This window comes from Amblyraja radiata, chromosome 12 (genome assembly GCF_010909765.2).
Source record: "Amblyraja radiata isolate CabotCenter1 chromosome 12, sAmbRad1.1.pri, whole genome shotgun sequence".
Lineage (NCBI taxonomy): Eukaryota > Metazoa > Chordata > Chondrichthyes > Rajiformes > Rajidae > Amblyraja > Amblyraja radiata.
Window position 1 is genome coordinate 55,918,586 of NC_045967.1, and position 17,956 is coordinate 55,936,541.

Below are 17,956 nucleotides of genomic sequence, written 5' to 3' on the forward strand. Positions count from 1 at the left end.
CGCCCCCAGACCCATCACTCACTCTCACACTTTTTTTTACTGAGATCACCGTGGGGCGGCTGGTAGAGGAGCTGCCTTGTAGCGCCAGAGACCCGGGTTCAATCCTGACCTCGGGTGCTCTCCGTGAGGTGTTTGCACGTTTTCCCCCGCGACCGCATGGGTTTCCTCCGGGCGCCCCGGATTCCTCCCACATCCCAAAGACGTGCAGGTTTGCAGGTTGATGGATGGGCCCTCTGTAAATTGTCCAGAGTGCATAGGGAGTGGATGAGAGAGTGGGATAACATGGACCTAGTGTGAACGGGTGGGTGGTGGATGATCAGTGACGTGTCAGGCTGGGACCCTTCTTCATAGCTCCCTCCTGGAGTAGGGGGGAGAGAAAACTGGAGGGGAGGTGACGGCCTCGATGGGTCCTGACCCGAATCGTCACTCATCCATGTTCTCCAGAGATGCTGCCTGATCCACTGAGTTACTCCAGCACTTTGTGTCTCTTTTTGTGAACTAGAATCTGCAGTTCCTTGTGTCTAAATCAGTAACGTGATAAAAATGGCCCCATCTAAGCTAGTCTCCTTTGCTCCACATTTAGACAATAGACAATAGACAACAGGTGCAGGAGTAAGTAGGCAATTCGACCCTTCGAGCCAGCACCGCCATTCAATGTGATCATGGCTCAGCATCCCCAATCAGTACCCCGTTCCTGCCTTCTCCCCATATCCCCTGACTCCGCTATTTTTAAGAGCCCTATCTAGCTCTCTCTTGAAAGCATCCAGAGAACCGGCCTCCACCGCCCTCTGAGGCAGAGAATTCTACAGACTCACCACTCTCTGTGAGAAAAAGTGTTTCCTTGTCTCCGTTCTAAATGGCTTACCCCTTAATCTTAAACTGTGGCCCCTGGTTCTGGACTCCCCCATATCCCTCTAATTGACAGTCCCACCATCCAGTGAATTAACCTTGTAAACCTACGCTGCACTCCCTCAATAGCAAGAATTTAGCCCATATCCCTCTAACCCTTTCCTATCCATGTACCGGCTCAAGTGTCTTTGTAATGTAGTTACAGTAGGTTAAGGTTTAGATTCATTATTGTCCCGTGTTCCGTTACAGTGAAAAGCTTTGCACGCTATTCAATCAGATCAGATAATACTACACATTAATACAAACACATCACACTCAAGTACAATAGGTAGAGCAAAGGGGAAGATACAGAGTGCAGAATATAGTTCTCAGCATTGTAGTGTGTAGGAAGGAACTGCAGATGCTGCTTTAAACAGAAGATAGACCAAAGAAGGGTCTCGACCCGAAACGTCACCCATTCCTTTTCTCCAGAGTTCCTGCCTGTCCTGCTGAGTCACTTCAGCTTTTAGTGTCTATCTGAATAGGTAATGCGTTCAGGAATGTTTAGGTTGAGATTTTTTACTGTTACATGTACTGAGTTACAGCAAAAAGCTTTGTTATTGCATGCTGTCCAATCAGGTCAGATAATAATCACAATCCTAATCATACTTTATTAGCCAAGTATGTTTTGCAACAGAAGAGGAATTTGATTTGCCATACAGCCATACCAATAAAAAAGCAACAGAACACACAAAATACATTTTAACATAAACATCCACCACAGTGACTCCTCCACATTCCTCACTGAGGCAATGGAAGGCGAAAAAAAGATTTTTAAAAAAAGATACATAATTACAATCAAGCCAAACTCAAACACAATAGGTACAGAGGTACAGAGTGCAGGATATAGCATAGTAGTGTATCAATTCCCGAGACAAAGTCCAATGTCCACAATGGGGAAGAGGTGAATTGGACAGGACCTTAGTTGAAGGAAGGACCGTTCAGAAGTCTGATGACGGAGGGAATGAAGCTGTTCTTGAGCCTTACATTAATCCATGTAGACGTGAGATTGGAAATGACTGAAGATGTGCTTTCCTGCAGCTTCATCGGAGAATGTTTAGGTTAAGAATATACTTGCTTACTTTTACAGACTCAAGGTCCAGATACAAGACAAGATTAGATAGAATAAATTGCATATGATTACTTTGATCTTTAAAAGTGTAAGCCAGTTGCATTTTAATCAATTATTCATTATGATATCATTTTATGCATATGTGCTGGCTTGAATGACTTGGGCTAAGTTCCAAATCCACACAGCCTGTGGCACATACTTGGCACTTGTGCCACCTTCTCCCCACATCCATTGGAATGGGATTCCAGTTGCACACAGCCGCAGACAAGCCAAGCTGCTGTAAGATTCAAAGCTGGAACACCCCACCCACTTCACCTGCTGGTGGTACAAGTGGTTCTTCAGTGATACAGCATGAAAACAGACCCTTCAACCCATCGGGTCCATACTGGCCATCAACCACCCATTCACACTCATCATTAGGCTAGACTTTAGAGATACGGCATGTGAAACAGGCCTTTTGACCCACCGAGTCAATAGACAATAGACAATAGGTGCAGGAGTGGGCCATTCGGCCCTTCGAGCCAGCACCGCCATTCAATGTGATCATGGCTGATCATCCCCAATCAGTACCCCGTTCCTGCCTTCTCCCCATATCCCCTGACTCCGCTATCTTAAAGAGCCCTTTCTAGCTCTCTCTTGAAAGCATCCAGAGAACCGGCCTCCACCGAGGCAGAGATTCCATTGGCTTTGCCTCTACAACCATCTGTGGCAATGAATTCCACAGGTTCACCACCCTCTGACGAAATAAATTCCTCATCATGTCCTTTTTAAAAGGTACATCCTTTTATTCTGAGGCTTTGGCCTCTGGTGCTGGACTCTCCCACTAGTGGAAACATCCGCTCCACATCCACTCTATCCAGGCCTTTCACTATTCGGTAAGTTTCAATAAGGTGTCCCCTCATCCTTCTAAACTCCAGTAGTTACAGGCCCATTGCCGTCAAATGCTCATCGTATGTTAATATTTTAGCACGGTGCACAAACTTGTTTTGTTTTAGTAATTAATGCTTAATTTAACCTGGAAAGAAGTGACTGTTTTAAAATCAACGTTGAGATGCCACTTGGGTGTGGATGAATGCGACTAATGAGTCTGTACGACTGATAAAGACTAAACATTAATTGAAGTAAATTATGCTGGCAAACACACAGAACCGGAATTCATAATTCCTTTCATCGTAAATGAGGAAAATATTACTGTCTTGCTGAACAGAAACGAGCTTGTTAATTAATTTGTGTAAATTTACATAACTAGAAACATCGTGATAAGGTTACGGTTTGTTCAGCCTTAAGTAAGTCACATAAGTAGCCCTCCGAGGTAATTGAATTGAATTGAATCTCACCTGAAAGAAAATATGTCAAACAGCTTTCTATATTTCGCACCTAGAACAGTACGACACAGGAGAGCAGGCCCTTCGGCCCACAATGTCTGTGCCGGATGTGATGCCAAGACCAACTCTCATGAGGCGGAACATGACCCTTATCATAGTCATAACGTCACAGAGTCACACAGCATGGAAACAGGCCCTTCGGCCCTACTTGCCCATGCCGGCCAACATGCCTCAGCTACACTAGTCCCACCTGTCTGTGTTTGGCCCATATCCCTCCAAACCTGTCCTAACCATGATATGCCTCCATTCCCTGCTTATCCGCCATTCGCGTAGTCTCTTAAACTTTTGTATCTGTTTCCACCACCACGCCTAGCAGTGCGTTCCAGGCTACCACCACCCTTTGTGTAAAAACACTTGCCCCGCACATCTCTTTTAAACTTTGCCCCTCTCACCTTAAAGCTATGTCCTCTGGAAGTTGCTATTTCCATCCTAGTTCTCTCCGTCTCTCCCTATCGATGCTTCTCATCATTTTATAAACATCTGTCTGGTCTCCCTGCAACCTCCGGTGCTCCAGAGAGATAAATCCAAGTCTGTCAACCTCGTTATGTAGCTAACACTCCTTAAGGGCCTGTCCCACTTATGTGTCCTTGGCACGCAAATTACGCGGCCAAGTTTTCGCTTTGAGGCGCACAGGCATCGTATGGCCGCACAGGGCCGGTCCCACTGAGAAGTGCGGAGGGGTATGTAGTTGTGCGCAACATCGCGCGGGGCTCCGAAATTTTTGTAGTGAATGAAATCTTCGCACCCCAACGGCCTGTCGCATAACTGACTGCCAAAGTGGGACGGGCCAAGATCCTGGCGCGATGCAACGTCTCACCTTCAACAGCAGCAGAAGCAGGCAAACGATCGTCAAACTCGGCCTGGGGCTCACGGCCGTTGCGGATCCGGATCCGCCCCCACTTCTACTCCCAGAACGGGGCCAAGAAAATTGAAGATGGACACAAAATGCTGGAGTAACTCAGCGGGACCAGCAGCATCTCTGGAGAGAAGCAATGGGTGATGTTTCGGGTCAAGGCCCTTCTTTCAGACTGAAGAAGAGTCTCGACACGAAACATCACCCATTGCTTCTCTCCAGTGATGCTGCCGGTCCCGCTGGGTTACTCCTGCATTTTGTGTCCATCTTCAAATGACGTCACGCGCTCCAGACGGCTGTGCGGCCGCATGAAGTCATGCGCGACCTTCGCGGGACCGTCGCGGCTTGACGCGACCACGAGGTCGCGTAATTAGCGTGCCAAGGACATGTAAGTGGGACAGGGGCTTTAATCTGGGCATTATTCTGACAAACATTTCTAAAGCCTCCACACCCTTCCTGTATTGGCTGCGGGGGTGGGGTGCAGAACTACACACAATACTCCAAATGCAGCCAAATTAAAGTTCGATAATAAAATGTCTTCATTTCATTCTGTCAAGTACACAGGAACAGAAGCTGTGTCACCTTTTCAACTCTAGCCTTTGTCACTTACTCCACCTAACACCTGTATCCACCCATCACTTGCCAGGTTCTGTCCCCGCCCCATCTCTCTTCCAGCTTTCTCCCCCCCCCCCCCCCCCCCCCCCCCCCCCCGCCCCCTATTACAATCAGTCTGAAGAAGGCTCCCCACCCTAAACATCACCTGTCCATGTTCTCCAGGGAGACAAAAATACTGGAGAAACCCAGCGGGTGAGGCAGCATCTATGGAGCGAAGGAATAGGTGACGTTTCGGTGCCTTACAGCGCCAGAGACCCAGGTTCGATCCTGACTACGGGAGCTGTCTGTGCAACATTTGTACGTTCTCCCCGTGACCACGTGGGTTTCCTCCCACACTCCAAACAAAAGCGCACGGGTCTGTAGGCTAATTGGCTTGGTATATATGTAAATTGTCCTTGGCTTGGTATATATGTAAATTGTCCTTGGCTTGGTATATATGTAAATTGTCCTGTAGGGTAATGTTAATACACAGGGATCGCTGGTCGGTGTGGACTCAGTGGGCCGAAGGGACTGTTTCCGCGCTGTAAACTAAACTAAACTAAATACCTTCTCCAATTTAATCATCTTAATATTTTTAATCATTCGAGACTGAGAAAGTTTCCAACCAAGTTGGCATCCTTTGACTGCAAATTAAAATTCAAAACAACAAGAAGCTTGTAGTTACTAATTTATTGGACTAAATTCCATCTGATAATCAGGCTTTCAAGTAGATAAAAAAGGAGGAATTTTGACACACTGAATGCTGGGGACACCCAACAGGTCAGGCAGCACCTGCGGAGTCAGAAACCGAAGATAGACACAAAAACCTGGAGTGACTCAGCTGGTCAGCCAGCCATCCTTGGTCTGAACCCAAAACACCACCTTTAGAAGGATGAGAGGGAATCTCATTGAAACATATAAGATTGTTAAGGGTTTGGACACACTAGAGGCATGAAACATGTTCCCGATGTTGGGGGAGTCCAGAACCAGGGGCCGCAGTTTAAGAATAAGGAGTAAGCCATTTAGAACGGAGACGAGGAGACACTTTTTCTCACAGAGAGTGGTGAGTGTGTGGAATTCTCTGCCTCAGAGGGCGGTGGAGGCAGGTTCTCTGGATACTTCCAAGAGAGAGCTAGATAGAGCTCTTTAAGATAGCGGAGTCATGGGATATGGGGAGAAGGCAGGAACGAGGTACTGATTGGGGATGATCAGCCATGATCACATTGAATGGCGGTGCTGGCTTGAAGGGCCGAATGGCCTACTCCTGCACCTATTGTCTATGTCTCTTCCTTTTCTCCAGAGATGTTGTCTAACCGGCTGTGCTACTCCAGCTTTATGTGTCTATCTTCGGTTTAAACCAACATCTGCAGTTCCTTCCTGCACGAGACAGAAGCAGAGTTTGTGTTTGCATTTGACAGTCTTTCACCAGAAATTGAACATCGACATCAGAGAGGGATGCAAGCTGTTTAACTCATCAATGCTTCTGTTCAGTCATCTGTACAATTTGCCCAATTTGTTACTTATTTACATGATTTGATAATTGTTTATGACAAAAATATTATATTGAAGTAAAATTGATCATAAGATCATTAGGAGCAGAATTAGGCAATTCAGCCCATCAAGTCCATTCCGTCATTCATTCATTCAATCTATTCTTCCTTCTCAAACCAATTCTCTTGCCTCCCCGTAACTTTTGACGTCCTTTGATAGGTTCACCGCCTATAGTTTAGTTTAGTTTAGTCTAGTCTAGTCTAGTTTAGTTTAGTTTAGTTTAGTTTAGTTTAGTTTAGTTTAGTTTAGTTTAGTTTAGTTTAGTTTAGTCTAGTCTAGTTTAGTTTAGTTTAGAGATACAGGCATAGAAACAGGCCTTTTGGCTCAATGCCAATCATCGATTACCCTTCCACACTAGTTCCATGCTATCCCACTTTCTCATCCACTCCCAAAACCCAATGAGCAATTTACCAACAGACCCACATGTCTTTGGGATGTGGAGGAAACCGGAGCACCTGGAGAAAACCCAAACGGTCACAGGGAGAATGTGCAATGTCCACACAGACAGCACCCAGGTCAAGATCGAATCCAGGTCTCTGGAACTGGGAAGCAGCTGATCTACCCGCTGCACCACCGTACCGCCCTCAGCAAACAACCCATCACATCTGGCAGTTCGTCACATATACACACAACCCTCTTTGTGAAAAAGTAGTCCCTCCGCCACTTAAATCTTGCGCCTCTCACCCTGAACCTATGTCCAGTGTTTGTGATTCCTCTGCCCTGGGAGAAAGACTGTGCATTCACCCTCTGTATTCCCATCATGATTTTATATACCTTTATAAAATCACCTCACAACCGCCTGCGCTCCAAGGAAGAAGCCCATATTGAAGCAACAACACACCTTGAATTGAGGTGTTTAAGAAGGAACTGCAGATGCTGGAAAATTGAAGGTACACAAAAATGCTGGAGAAACTCAGCGGGTGCAGCAGCATCTATGGAGCGAAGGAAATAGGCAACGTTTCGGGCCGAAACCCTTCTTCAGACTGATGGGGGGTTGGGGTGGGGCGGGGAGAAGAAAGGAAAAAGGAGGAGGAGGAACCCGAGGGCTGAGGGATGGGAGGAGACAGCCCGAGGGCTGAGGAAGGGGAGAAGACAGCGAGGGCTAACAAAATTGGGAGAATTCAATGTTCATGCCCCCAGGATGCAGACTATCCAATATGAGGTGCTGTTCCTCCAATTTCCGGTGTTGCTCGCTCTGGCCAAGGAGGAGACCCAGGACAGAGAGGTCGGATACGGAATGGGCGGGGGAGTTGAAGTGCTGAGCCACTGGGAGGTCAGGTTGGTTAATGCGGACCGAGCGGAGGTGTTCAGCGAAACAATCGCCCAGCCTCCGCTTGGTCTCACCGATGTAGAAATTATATTGATGCTGTCCTTGCTTTCTCACTAATAGTTGGTGATGACTGGCCATTTTATGTTTAGGTTCAGCTTAGGTTTAAGTATATTATTATCACGTGTACCGGGGAACAGTGAAAAGCTTTGTTTTGCATGCTATCGTCAAATTGGATAATATTATACATTAAGATCAAGGCAATCTCCAATACAATAGATAGAGTGCAGGGTAGAGTTCTCAGATATGCAGTGCTGCATGTAATTTGATGTCGCACTCAAGTGCCGTATTTAATTATGAAATTGGAAGAATATTGGCAAGGCATTACTTATTATTCCAGATGTGCCCTGCAAGTACATTTGGTCAATTGCGTATGGTGGAACTGGACTTGTGTGGGACTCTCTCAAAGACAATTTGTGAATCTGTTGTGTTGTCAGGACATTTTGTAAGTAGGCAACTTTTAAATACACGTCGATTTTGTTTTAATTAAAGCAGACTAATCCAAAGTACCACAACAAGGTAAGTTCTTGCAATCATTCTCTCTGTTAATGGTAGACACAGAATGCTGGAGTAACTCAGCGGGCCAGGCAGCATCTCAGGAGAGAAGGAATAGGTGACGTTTCGGGTCGAGACTCTAATTCACCTATTCCTTTTCTCCGGAGATGCTGCCTGTCCCACTGAGTTACTTCAGCTTTTTGTGGCTACCTTCTGTGTAAACCAGAATCTGCAGTTCCTTCCTACACACCTACACATCTCTATTAGTGATGTTTGGTCATTTTTGGTGTCCATCTGCAATAGTTGAGACTGGAAGCCAATTCTGGTTTAGAACATATTTTTCTTTCAGAAGCCTTCATTCCAGCATACAACAAAATCCATGCCCAAATGTCAATGTGACTTGAGTGCCTGATATTCAAACAAAAGCCAATGACTAAACGCAAAAGACCAGGGGAAGGACTGGCCTATAGGGGGAGCCACCCAGCCTGGCCACTGGGTGTCAGGGGTTATGGGGAGAAGGCAGGAGAATGGGGTTGAGATGGATCAGCCATGATTGAGTGGACTGGATGGTCCGATTGGCCCCATTCCTCCCCTACAACTTATGAACTTGTGAGAACCAGAAAGGAGGACGGAGGGGGCCGGTTATGGCGGGGGCGAGAGCAGGGGGCCGGTGAGAGACTGAACCGTGGTCTCACCGTGCCCGCCCTCAAGGTGGGCTGCGGTTGGCACCCCTGGACGATGCAGACAGAGGCAACGGCTGGAGGCCCTGCAGCAGCCTGGAGCTCGCCTGGATCGGGCGCCGCGCCGGGGGACCGAGCACATGGACTGGATCGGACTATCAAAATGGCGTCAAAACCTGCCGACTCTTGCATGGATAATTTCAGTGGACTTTGTGCTAATCGGGGAGTATATTTGGGTATAACAATACTTTACTGAACCTTGCGCAAAAAAAAAAATTCACTGTATGCAGCACATGTGATAACAAAAGGGCCATTGGCCATTGATTGACCATTCACCTACCCGCGGTGTCAGAAGTTTCCCGGGATGTGCCGTGGAGCCGGAACATGCCCAGTAGTGTCCCGGTGGTTGGATGATGGAAGACCCGGTGTGCCGCGGCCTGTGGGGGGGGGGGAAGCTCAGAAGCCGCCGAGCTCAGCCACGAAGGCCGGGGAGCGGAGGATGTGGGAGCCACTGGTGACCACGAGGTGAGGATTGGGCGGTTAGGAGAGGGAGCGGGGTAATGTCTCCAGCGCCCGCAAGCTCGGCTGCAGGAGGAGCCCCCGTGGCGGGCGAGGAGAGGGACGTGGGGCGGTGGGCCGAGCCAGTCGAGGGCGACGGAGGAGGCCCAACTGCAGCCTGGGGCTCGCCTGGATCAGGAGCCGCCCCACCACATCGATCGCGTGGACCGCACTTTGCAAATTTTGTTAATGGTGACAAAATATGGCGACTCGTGCATGCGTGCTTTACGCAAAAATAATTTCACTGTGTCGTGACAACTCGTGTTGATAAAACACCATTGAACCAAATATATACAGATAATGAAGACATTCGGTCGGCGGTAACGTTATTCTTTTTTACAGGCAAAATATCTCCAGCAATCTAGATCCGAAAGTCTGGCTTTCTGCTTATACTTCACCAAGTCTTCACCCCCCCTCCCCCATCGCCTGTTAGGACACGGTGTAAGACTTATCTCCTTGGCCAGGTTTCTGCTCAGCTGTCATGGTGTCGATTTTCTTAGTCCGATTATAATCCTGTGAAACTCCCCGAGTCTTTCTGCTGATTGAAAGTGCAAGTTGTTGACTCGGCAAACAGAAGGAGATTGTGGAATCAATACAAGCATCCATCAGTGTCACCATCTTGGTGCAACATGCTCGTGCAGCGCTGGTGTCTGTTGGCCATGATTTATGTCCTTGCATCTTGTTCTCATAATCCCAACCAGATATCACTGAGAGGTGTTATGGACCGTTCTCAGGAAGAATGAATTCGCTATTGCAAGTTGTGGAACAAGACAACCTTTGAAAAATGGACTGGCTGAGACAGAAAGCATTGCATGAATATTTGATGCAGAAATATAGGTATACAGTGCATTCAGAAAGTATTCAGACTCCTTCACTCTTTCCACATTTTGTTACGTTACAGCCTTATTTTAAAATGGATTACATTTTTTTTTATCATCAATCTACACACAATACCCCAAAATGAAGAAGCGAAAACAGGTGTTTAGAAATGTTTGCAAAGTAATTAAAAAGAAATAACTGAAATATCACATTTACATAAGTATTCAGACCCTTTGCTATCACACTCAAAATTGAGCTCAGGTTCATCCTGTTTCCATTGATTATCCTTGAGATGTTTCTACAACTTGATTGGAGTCCACCAGTGGTAAATTAAATTGTTTGGACATGATTAGTGGCGGCGCGGCTCTCGCTGCAGCGGCTCTCTGGCAGTCCTGTTTGTTTTGTGTTTTTTGGGTTGTTTATTTTCGTTTTGGTTAGTCTAGTTTTGGTTTTTAGTTTCTGTTTGGGGGGGGGGGGTTGAAACGGGGCTTGGTGTCTCTCCCTGCGGGGGAATGCGACTTTTATGTCGTATTCCCCTTCTCTGCCTCCGTCTGCGCTGAGGCCTAATGGCGGAGCTGGCGACCTCGTGGCTCAGGAAGCAGAGCCCGCCAGGACTCGCACTGAGCTCGCTCCCGTGAGGACGGCCCGGCTCGGGGCTGGAACAGTGCTTCCGTGAGGGGCTGTGAAGCTCCTGTGAGGACAGCCGGCCCGAGGAAGGAACGGTGCTCCCGTCGGAGTGGCCGAGCTCGGGGAGGTACGGCGTTCCCAGCCCGAGGGAGAAGCGGTGCCCATGTCGGGGCGGCCCAGCCCGAGGGAGGAGCGGCGCCCATGTCGGGGCGGCCCAGCCCGAGGGAGGAGCAGCGCCCGGTCGGGGCGGCCCAGCCCGAGGGAGGAGCAGCGCCCAGTCGGGGCGGCTAGGCCCGAGGGAGGAGCGGTGCCCGGTCGGGGCGGCCCAGCCCGAGGGAGGAGCGGTGCCCGGTCGGGGCGGCCCAGCCCGAGGGAGGAGCGGTGCCCAGTCGGGGCGGCCCAGCCCGAGGGAGGAGCGGTGCCCGGTCGGGGCGGCCCAGCCCGAGGCTGAGACGGTGGCAGTACTCACGTGACGGCGATCCGGCTCGGGGCTGGAACGATGCTCCGGTGGCTTGCACGGTGTTCTGGCGGCGTTGGCCTGAGTCCGGGGTTCGGCCGCGGGCCAGCGGCTGCGTCAGCAGGACTGGTGAGCGGCAGCTTCGACCACCCCGGGCCGCGGTGTTTGAGCCGCGGGACATTTGTAACATCGCCCGGGGGGTATCGCCTCAGCGCAGAAGGAGAAGAGGAGGGAAGAGACTGGAGACCTAAGACTTTTGCCTGCATCACAGTGAGGAGATGTTGGGTGGACTCACTGTGGTGGATGTTAATATGTGTTTATTGTTGTTTTTTATTGTATTGTATTGTATGTATGACTGCTTCAATTTCGTTCAGACTTCGGTCTGGATGACAATATAAGGCTATCTAATCTAATCTAATCTATCTAATTTGGAAAGGCACATACCTGTCTATATAAGGTCCCTCAGTTGACAGTACATGTCAGAGCAAAAACCAAGCCATGAAGATGAAGGAATTGTCTGTAGACCTCCGAGACAGGATTGTGTCGAGACACAGATCTGGGGAAGGGTATAAAACAATTTCTGCAGCATTGCAGGTCCCGAAGATCACAGTAGCCTCCGTCATTCTTAAATGGAAGAACTTTGGAACCACTCTTCATAGAGCTGGCTGCCCGGCCAAACTGAGCAATCGGGGGAGAAGGGCCTTGGTCAGGGAGGTGACCAAGAACCCGATGGTCACTCTGACAGAGCTCCAGAGTTCCTCTGTGGAGATAGGAGAACCTTCCAGAAGGACAACTATATCTGCAGCGCTCCACCTATCAAGCCTTTATGGTAGAGTGGCCAGACGGAAGCCACATGTCAGTAAAAGGCACATGACAGCCCGCTTGGAGTTTGCCAAAAGGCACCTAAAGGACTCTCATACCATGAGAAACAAGATTCTCTGGTCTGATGAAACCAAGATTGAACTCTTTGGCCTGAATTGTCTGTGAATGTCCTTGAGTGGCCCAGCCAGAGCCTGGACTTGAACCCTAACGAACATCTCTGGAGGGACCTGAAAATAGCTGTGCATCGACGCTCCCCATCCAACCTGACAAAGCTCGAGAGGATCAGTAGAGAAGAACAGGAGAAAATACCCAAATACAGGTGTGCCAAGCTTGTAGCGTCATACCCAAGGAGACTTGAGGCTGTAATCGCCACCATAGGTGCCTCAACAAAGTACTGAGTAAAGGGTCTGGATATTTTTCTTTTTAATTACTTTGCAAAAATTTCTAAACACCTGTTTTTGTTTTTTTTTATTATGGGTTATTGTTTGTAGATTGATGATTTAAAAAAAATAATTAAAATAAATATCCTTTTTGGAATAAGGCTGAAACTTAACAAAATGTGGAAAAAGTGAAGGGGTCTGAATACTTTCTGAATGCACTGTGTATAAACTGGGCTGCATGGTGGCGCAGCGGTAGAGTTGCTGCCTTACAGCACCAGAGACTCGGTTTCGATCCTGACTACAGGCTGTCTGTACGGAGTTTCTACTGCCTTGCTGTGACCACGTGGGTTTTCTCTGGGTGCTCTGGTTTTCCCCCACACTCCAAAGATGTGCAGGTTTGTAGGTTGATTGGCTTGGGTAACATTGCAAGTTGTCCCTAGTGTGTGCAGGATAGTGCTGGTGTGCAGGGATCGCTGGTCACCACGGACTCGGTGGGCCAAGGGCCTGTTTCCACACTGTATCTCTAAACTAAATATACTTGCATTGCTGAACCAAAGGACCTAGTTTAGAGGGGCAAGATTTAATAGGAATCTTAGCGGCATATTTTTCACTCGGAGGATATAGTTGAGGCTGTTACTAGAACAACACTTGGACAGGTACATGGATAGGACGGGTTTGTAGTGATATGAGCCAAATGTGGGTAAATGGGTAGCATAGATGGGGCATCCTGGTCAGCATGGCTGAGTTGGTCCGAAGGGCCTGTTTCCATGCGTAGTTTAGTTTAGAGATACAGCGCGGAAACAGGCCCTTCGGCCCATCGAGCCCTCACCGACCAGCGATCCCCGCACATTAACACTATCCTACTCCCACTAGGGACTATTTTTTACATTTACCAAGCCAGTTAACCTACAAACCTGTACGTCTTTGGAGTGTGGGAGGAAACTGAAGATCTTGGAGAAAACCCACGCAGGTCACGGGGATAAAGTACAACTCCGTATAGGCAGCGCCCGTAGCTGGGATCGAACCCGGGTCTCTGGTGCTGTAAACACTGTAAGGTGGCAACTGTACCGCTGTGCCACCATGCCGCCCTGTATAACTATGATCAGACCTGATAATCTAGAGATGACTTCCCTTTCTATGCTGTAAACATCGATAGAACATACTAGAATACAGCGCAGGAACGGGCCCGCCCATCCAATATGCCTGCGCCCAACATGATGTCGTTAAACTAATCTCATCTGCCTGCACATAATCCATATCCCTTTATTTCCCAGGTAGACAGAACAACAACCTCATACTTAACATCTCAAAAACTAAGGAGCTGGTTGTTGATTTCAGAAAGAAGGCCACCCCCCTCCCTCTCTTCATCAATGGAGAGGTGGTTGAGAGGGTCACCTCCTTTAAGTTCCTCGGGACCACCATACATCAATCCCTATCATGGCAGCTCAACACCAGTCTCATAATCAGTAAGTGCCACCAGCGACTCTACTTCCTGCGGCAGCTAAAAATATTCAGGGTCAGTCGACCAGCCATGACCCACTTCTATAGGTCTACCATAGAAAGCATACTCACATTCTCCATGCTTGTCTGGTATGGTCACACAACCTCGCAGGATAAGATTCGGCTGGAGAGAATAGTGCGCCGAGCTTCTAAGATCATCGGTTGCAGCAGACTTCCCTCAGTGACATCACTTTACTCAACAAGACTCACCAGAAAGGCCAAAAAAATCATAGCAGACCACTTTCACCCGGCACATTACCTCTTTAATCTCCTCCCATCAGGAAGGAGATATAGAAGCATTAAAAGTAAAACATCTCGCTTCAGAGACAGCACCTACCTCCAAGCCATCAGATATTTGAATTTGCACTAATCACTTTGCACTTTCTTTTGCACTTGCACTTACGCTTAACATGACGCTGCTGGGTACTGTCCTTCCTGTATATATTGTCCTTCGTACAGTATTGTCTGTATTATTTATTGTGGTGTATGTGGTGGTTGTATTGTACTGTATTGTATCTGTCTGAGAGCGAACCAAGACACATTCCTATCAACTTGTTGACATGGCAATAAACTTCTTGAATCTTGAAATGCTGGAGTAACTCAGTGGGACAGGCAGCATCTATGGGCGACGTTTCGGGTCGAGAACCTTCTTCAGACTGATGTCGGGGGAGGGGGCTGAACAAAGATAGAATGTAGTCGGAGACAGAACGGGAACTGGGAAGGTAGTGTTAGGAGAGAGAAAGCAAGGGCTATCTGAAGTTACTAGTCCCACTGTCTCCGACTACACTCAGTCTGAAGAAGGGTTCCAATCCGAAACTTCGCAATAGACAATAGGCGCGGGAGTCAGCCATTCGGCCCTTCGAGCCAGCACCGCCATTCACTGTGATCATGGCTGATCATCCACAATCAGTACCCCTGTTCCTGCCTTCTCCCCATATCCCCTGACTCCGCTATCTTTAAGACCCCTATCTAAAGTGGGTGTCTAAATTTTTAGCTAATTAAGTTATTACATCGGATGGAAGTTGCATTCCAAATCTCGTTGTACCTCTGTGCAATGACAATAAAGATATATTATTATTATTATTATTATAACTCTCCCTTGAAAGCATCCAGAGAATTGGCCTCCACTGCCTTCTGAGGCAGAGAATTCCACAGATCCACAACCCTCTGGGTCACCTATCCATGTTCGCCACGGATGCTTTCTGACTGTAACTTTAGGGATGAGTTACTCCAGCAGTTTGTGTCTTTTCCTGATGAACTAGCATCTGCAGTTCCTTATTTCTACGCCTATCAGAGGAACTACTAAATAACATTAAAGAGCAAATGTAGAATTTGTCATCGTTTGTTGCCTCAGCTAACTGGGAACGTGTGTATTTGGAGACTATTTTGATAATGTCGAAGATGCTTTCTTATTTATTTTACAGGAAACAGGTTTCTGTTGGACAGACAGCTTTTATCTATTATCCATAACACAGCAAAGTAGTGATTACGTTCAAGGATTTGATATGATTGTCTTTTGGCAGTCAATCTTAATCCCCTAATTCAAAAAGTAAACTGATAATCAAGGCTGTGCCATCTCCTATTTTCCAAACATCTGCTATCTGTTCACGCCAGCCAATGTTAAACATAGGGCAGACAACAATCCAGCACAGGAGCAGGCCATTTGGCCCACAATGTCTGTGCTTAATATGATGTCAAATTAATCTAGTCACTTCTGCCTGCATACGATCCATGTCCCTTCTTTTCCTGCATATTCACGTGCAAAAGCTCAATCAAGTATTTCATCAATGTTGTATTCCAGGCATTGCTTACTTTCCAATGTCACATTCCAACTGTACTTTGGATAAGGTATAAATCTAAGATCCTGTCCATCCTATCCAGTGGACATGTAAAATCACGTGGTATAGGTGGAGCAGGAGGTACAAACGTCCCTGGCCAACTTTTACTTCCCAACCAGCATTGGTAAATCAGCTATGCTCCTGTCCCACTTAGGAAACCTGAACGGAAACCTTTGGAGACTTTGTGCCCCACCCATAGGTTTCCGTGCAGTTCCCGGATGTTTTTGTCAGTCTCCCTACCTGCTTCAACCTCCGGCAACCACCTGCAACCTCCGGGAACCGCACGGAAATCTTGGGTGGGGCGCAAAGTCTCCAGAGGTTTCCATTCAGGTTTCCTAAGTGGGACGGGCATAAAGTGACTGCTGTTCACAAATTGACTGCTACATCTCTCGAGAACACAACAGTGTTCGCTAACAGTGGCAGAGTGCTTTGAGAAGTGTTTAGCATGGGAATTGTTTAAGAAGGAACTGCAGATGCTGGAAAAATCGAAGGTAGACAAAAATGCTGGAGAAACTCGGCGGGTGAGGCAGCATCTATGGAGCGAAGGAATAGGTGACGTTTCGGGTCGAGACCCTTCTTCAGACTGATGTTGGGGGGGGGGGCAGGAAGAAGAAAGGAAGAGGCAGAGACAGTGGGCTGTGGGAGAGCTGGGAAGGGGAGGGGAAGGAGGGAGAAAGCAAGGACTACCTGAAATTGGAGAAGTCAATGTTCATACCGCTGGGGTGTAAACTATCCAAGTGAAATATGAGGTGCTGCTCCTCCAACTTGCGGTGGGACTCACTCTGGCAATGTGAAAGGTGTTTTATAAATCAGAGTTTTGACTGATTGATTGGAAGACACATCATCGTCAACATGCCCCCTGGCCTGTTTAGTTACTCCAGTACTTTGTGTCTTTTTTTTTGTAATCTGCAACTGCAAGTGCCGAAAACTAACGTATGTGTTTCTCCTCTGTCAGAACTACGGGCTGGAGACTGAAAACCTCAGAACACTTTCCCACAAGTTGAATGCCTCAGCCAAAAACCTACAGAACTTTATAACAGGTCGGCGGAGGAGCGGGCATTACGACGGAAGGGCATCCAGAAGGCTGCCGAATGACTTCCTTACCTCAGTCGTTGACCTCATTGGTGCTGCCAAGAGTCTGTTAGCTTGGCTGGACAGGTATGCTCATGTTCTGCCTCGGCAATTGTCAATGAATCTTGTCCCGTTGTTTGAACAGTGAGTCAACTAAACATTCGTCCTGGCTCCAGGATCCCGTCCAATCTGCTTTTTTTTTTGTGAATCTTTGAACAAACTGGGTATCCACGTCTGTGCCGATATTTCCTGCAATTTTGCTTTTGTTTAGAGATGCAGCCTGGATTTACAGGCCCCACATCCCACTGAGTCCACGGCAACCATCGATCGCCCGCTCGCACCCGTTCTATGTTATCACATTTTCTCATCTACGCCCCTGCACACGGGAGGCAATTTTTTGCAGAGGGCCGATTAACTCGCACACCCGCACGTCTTTGGGATTTGGGAGGAAGCCAGAGCATCCACCGGAGACCCACGCGGCCACAGGGAGAACGGAAGTCAATGTGTGAATTCCTTCCAACTCAGAATTATGCTCGTCATAATGCCAAGGTCACATCCTACACATAGAACCTAGAACAGTGCAGAGCAGGAAAAGACCCTTCGGCCCACACTGTCCATGCATGATATGATATGATAGCAGTTAAACTGATCTCCTTTGCTTGCACACGATTCATATTCCTCCATTGCCTGCTTATCCATGTACTTATCTAAACGCCACTATCGGATCTGCCTCCACCACCACCCCTGGCCGCACATTCCAGGCACTCACCACCCTCTGTGTAAATAAAATTGCCACTCACATCTCCTTTGAATCGCTGCCCAACTGGGTAAGGCAGCAGTATTTCCTGTGTTAGATGCCAAGAGCTCCTACTGGCAAATCCCACTTCTGACACCATGTGTAAAGTGCTATTATTAAACTTCATAATAAGTACTTTAATAGGAATACATACAGAGACCATAGCAATAGGTACTGTAGGCTTGAAGTCTTAGGTAAAACGAAACAATATGGCTGCTCGCATTCCACAAGATGACATAGTAG

At 47.8% G+C, this 17,956-nt stretch overlaps 1 protein-coding gene across 1 annotated transcript in view; it reads left to right on the plus strand.

Moving 5' to 3' along the window:
• LOC116979239 (connector enhancer of kinase suppressor of ras 2-like) overlaps positions 1 to 17,956 on the plus strand; it is a 355,767-nt gene that overhangs the window by 126,186 nt on the left and 211,625 nt on the right. The window contains exon 3 of the mRNA XM_033030831.1: positions 16,802 to 17,004. Coding sequence (XP_032886722.1) covers positions 16,802 to 17,004 — 203 coding nt within the window. The remainder of the gene's footprint in view (positions 1 to 16,801; positions 17,005 to 17,956) is intronic.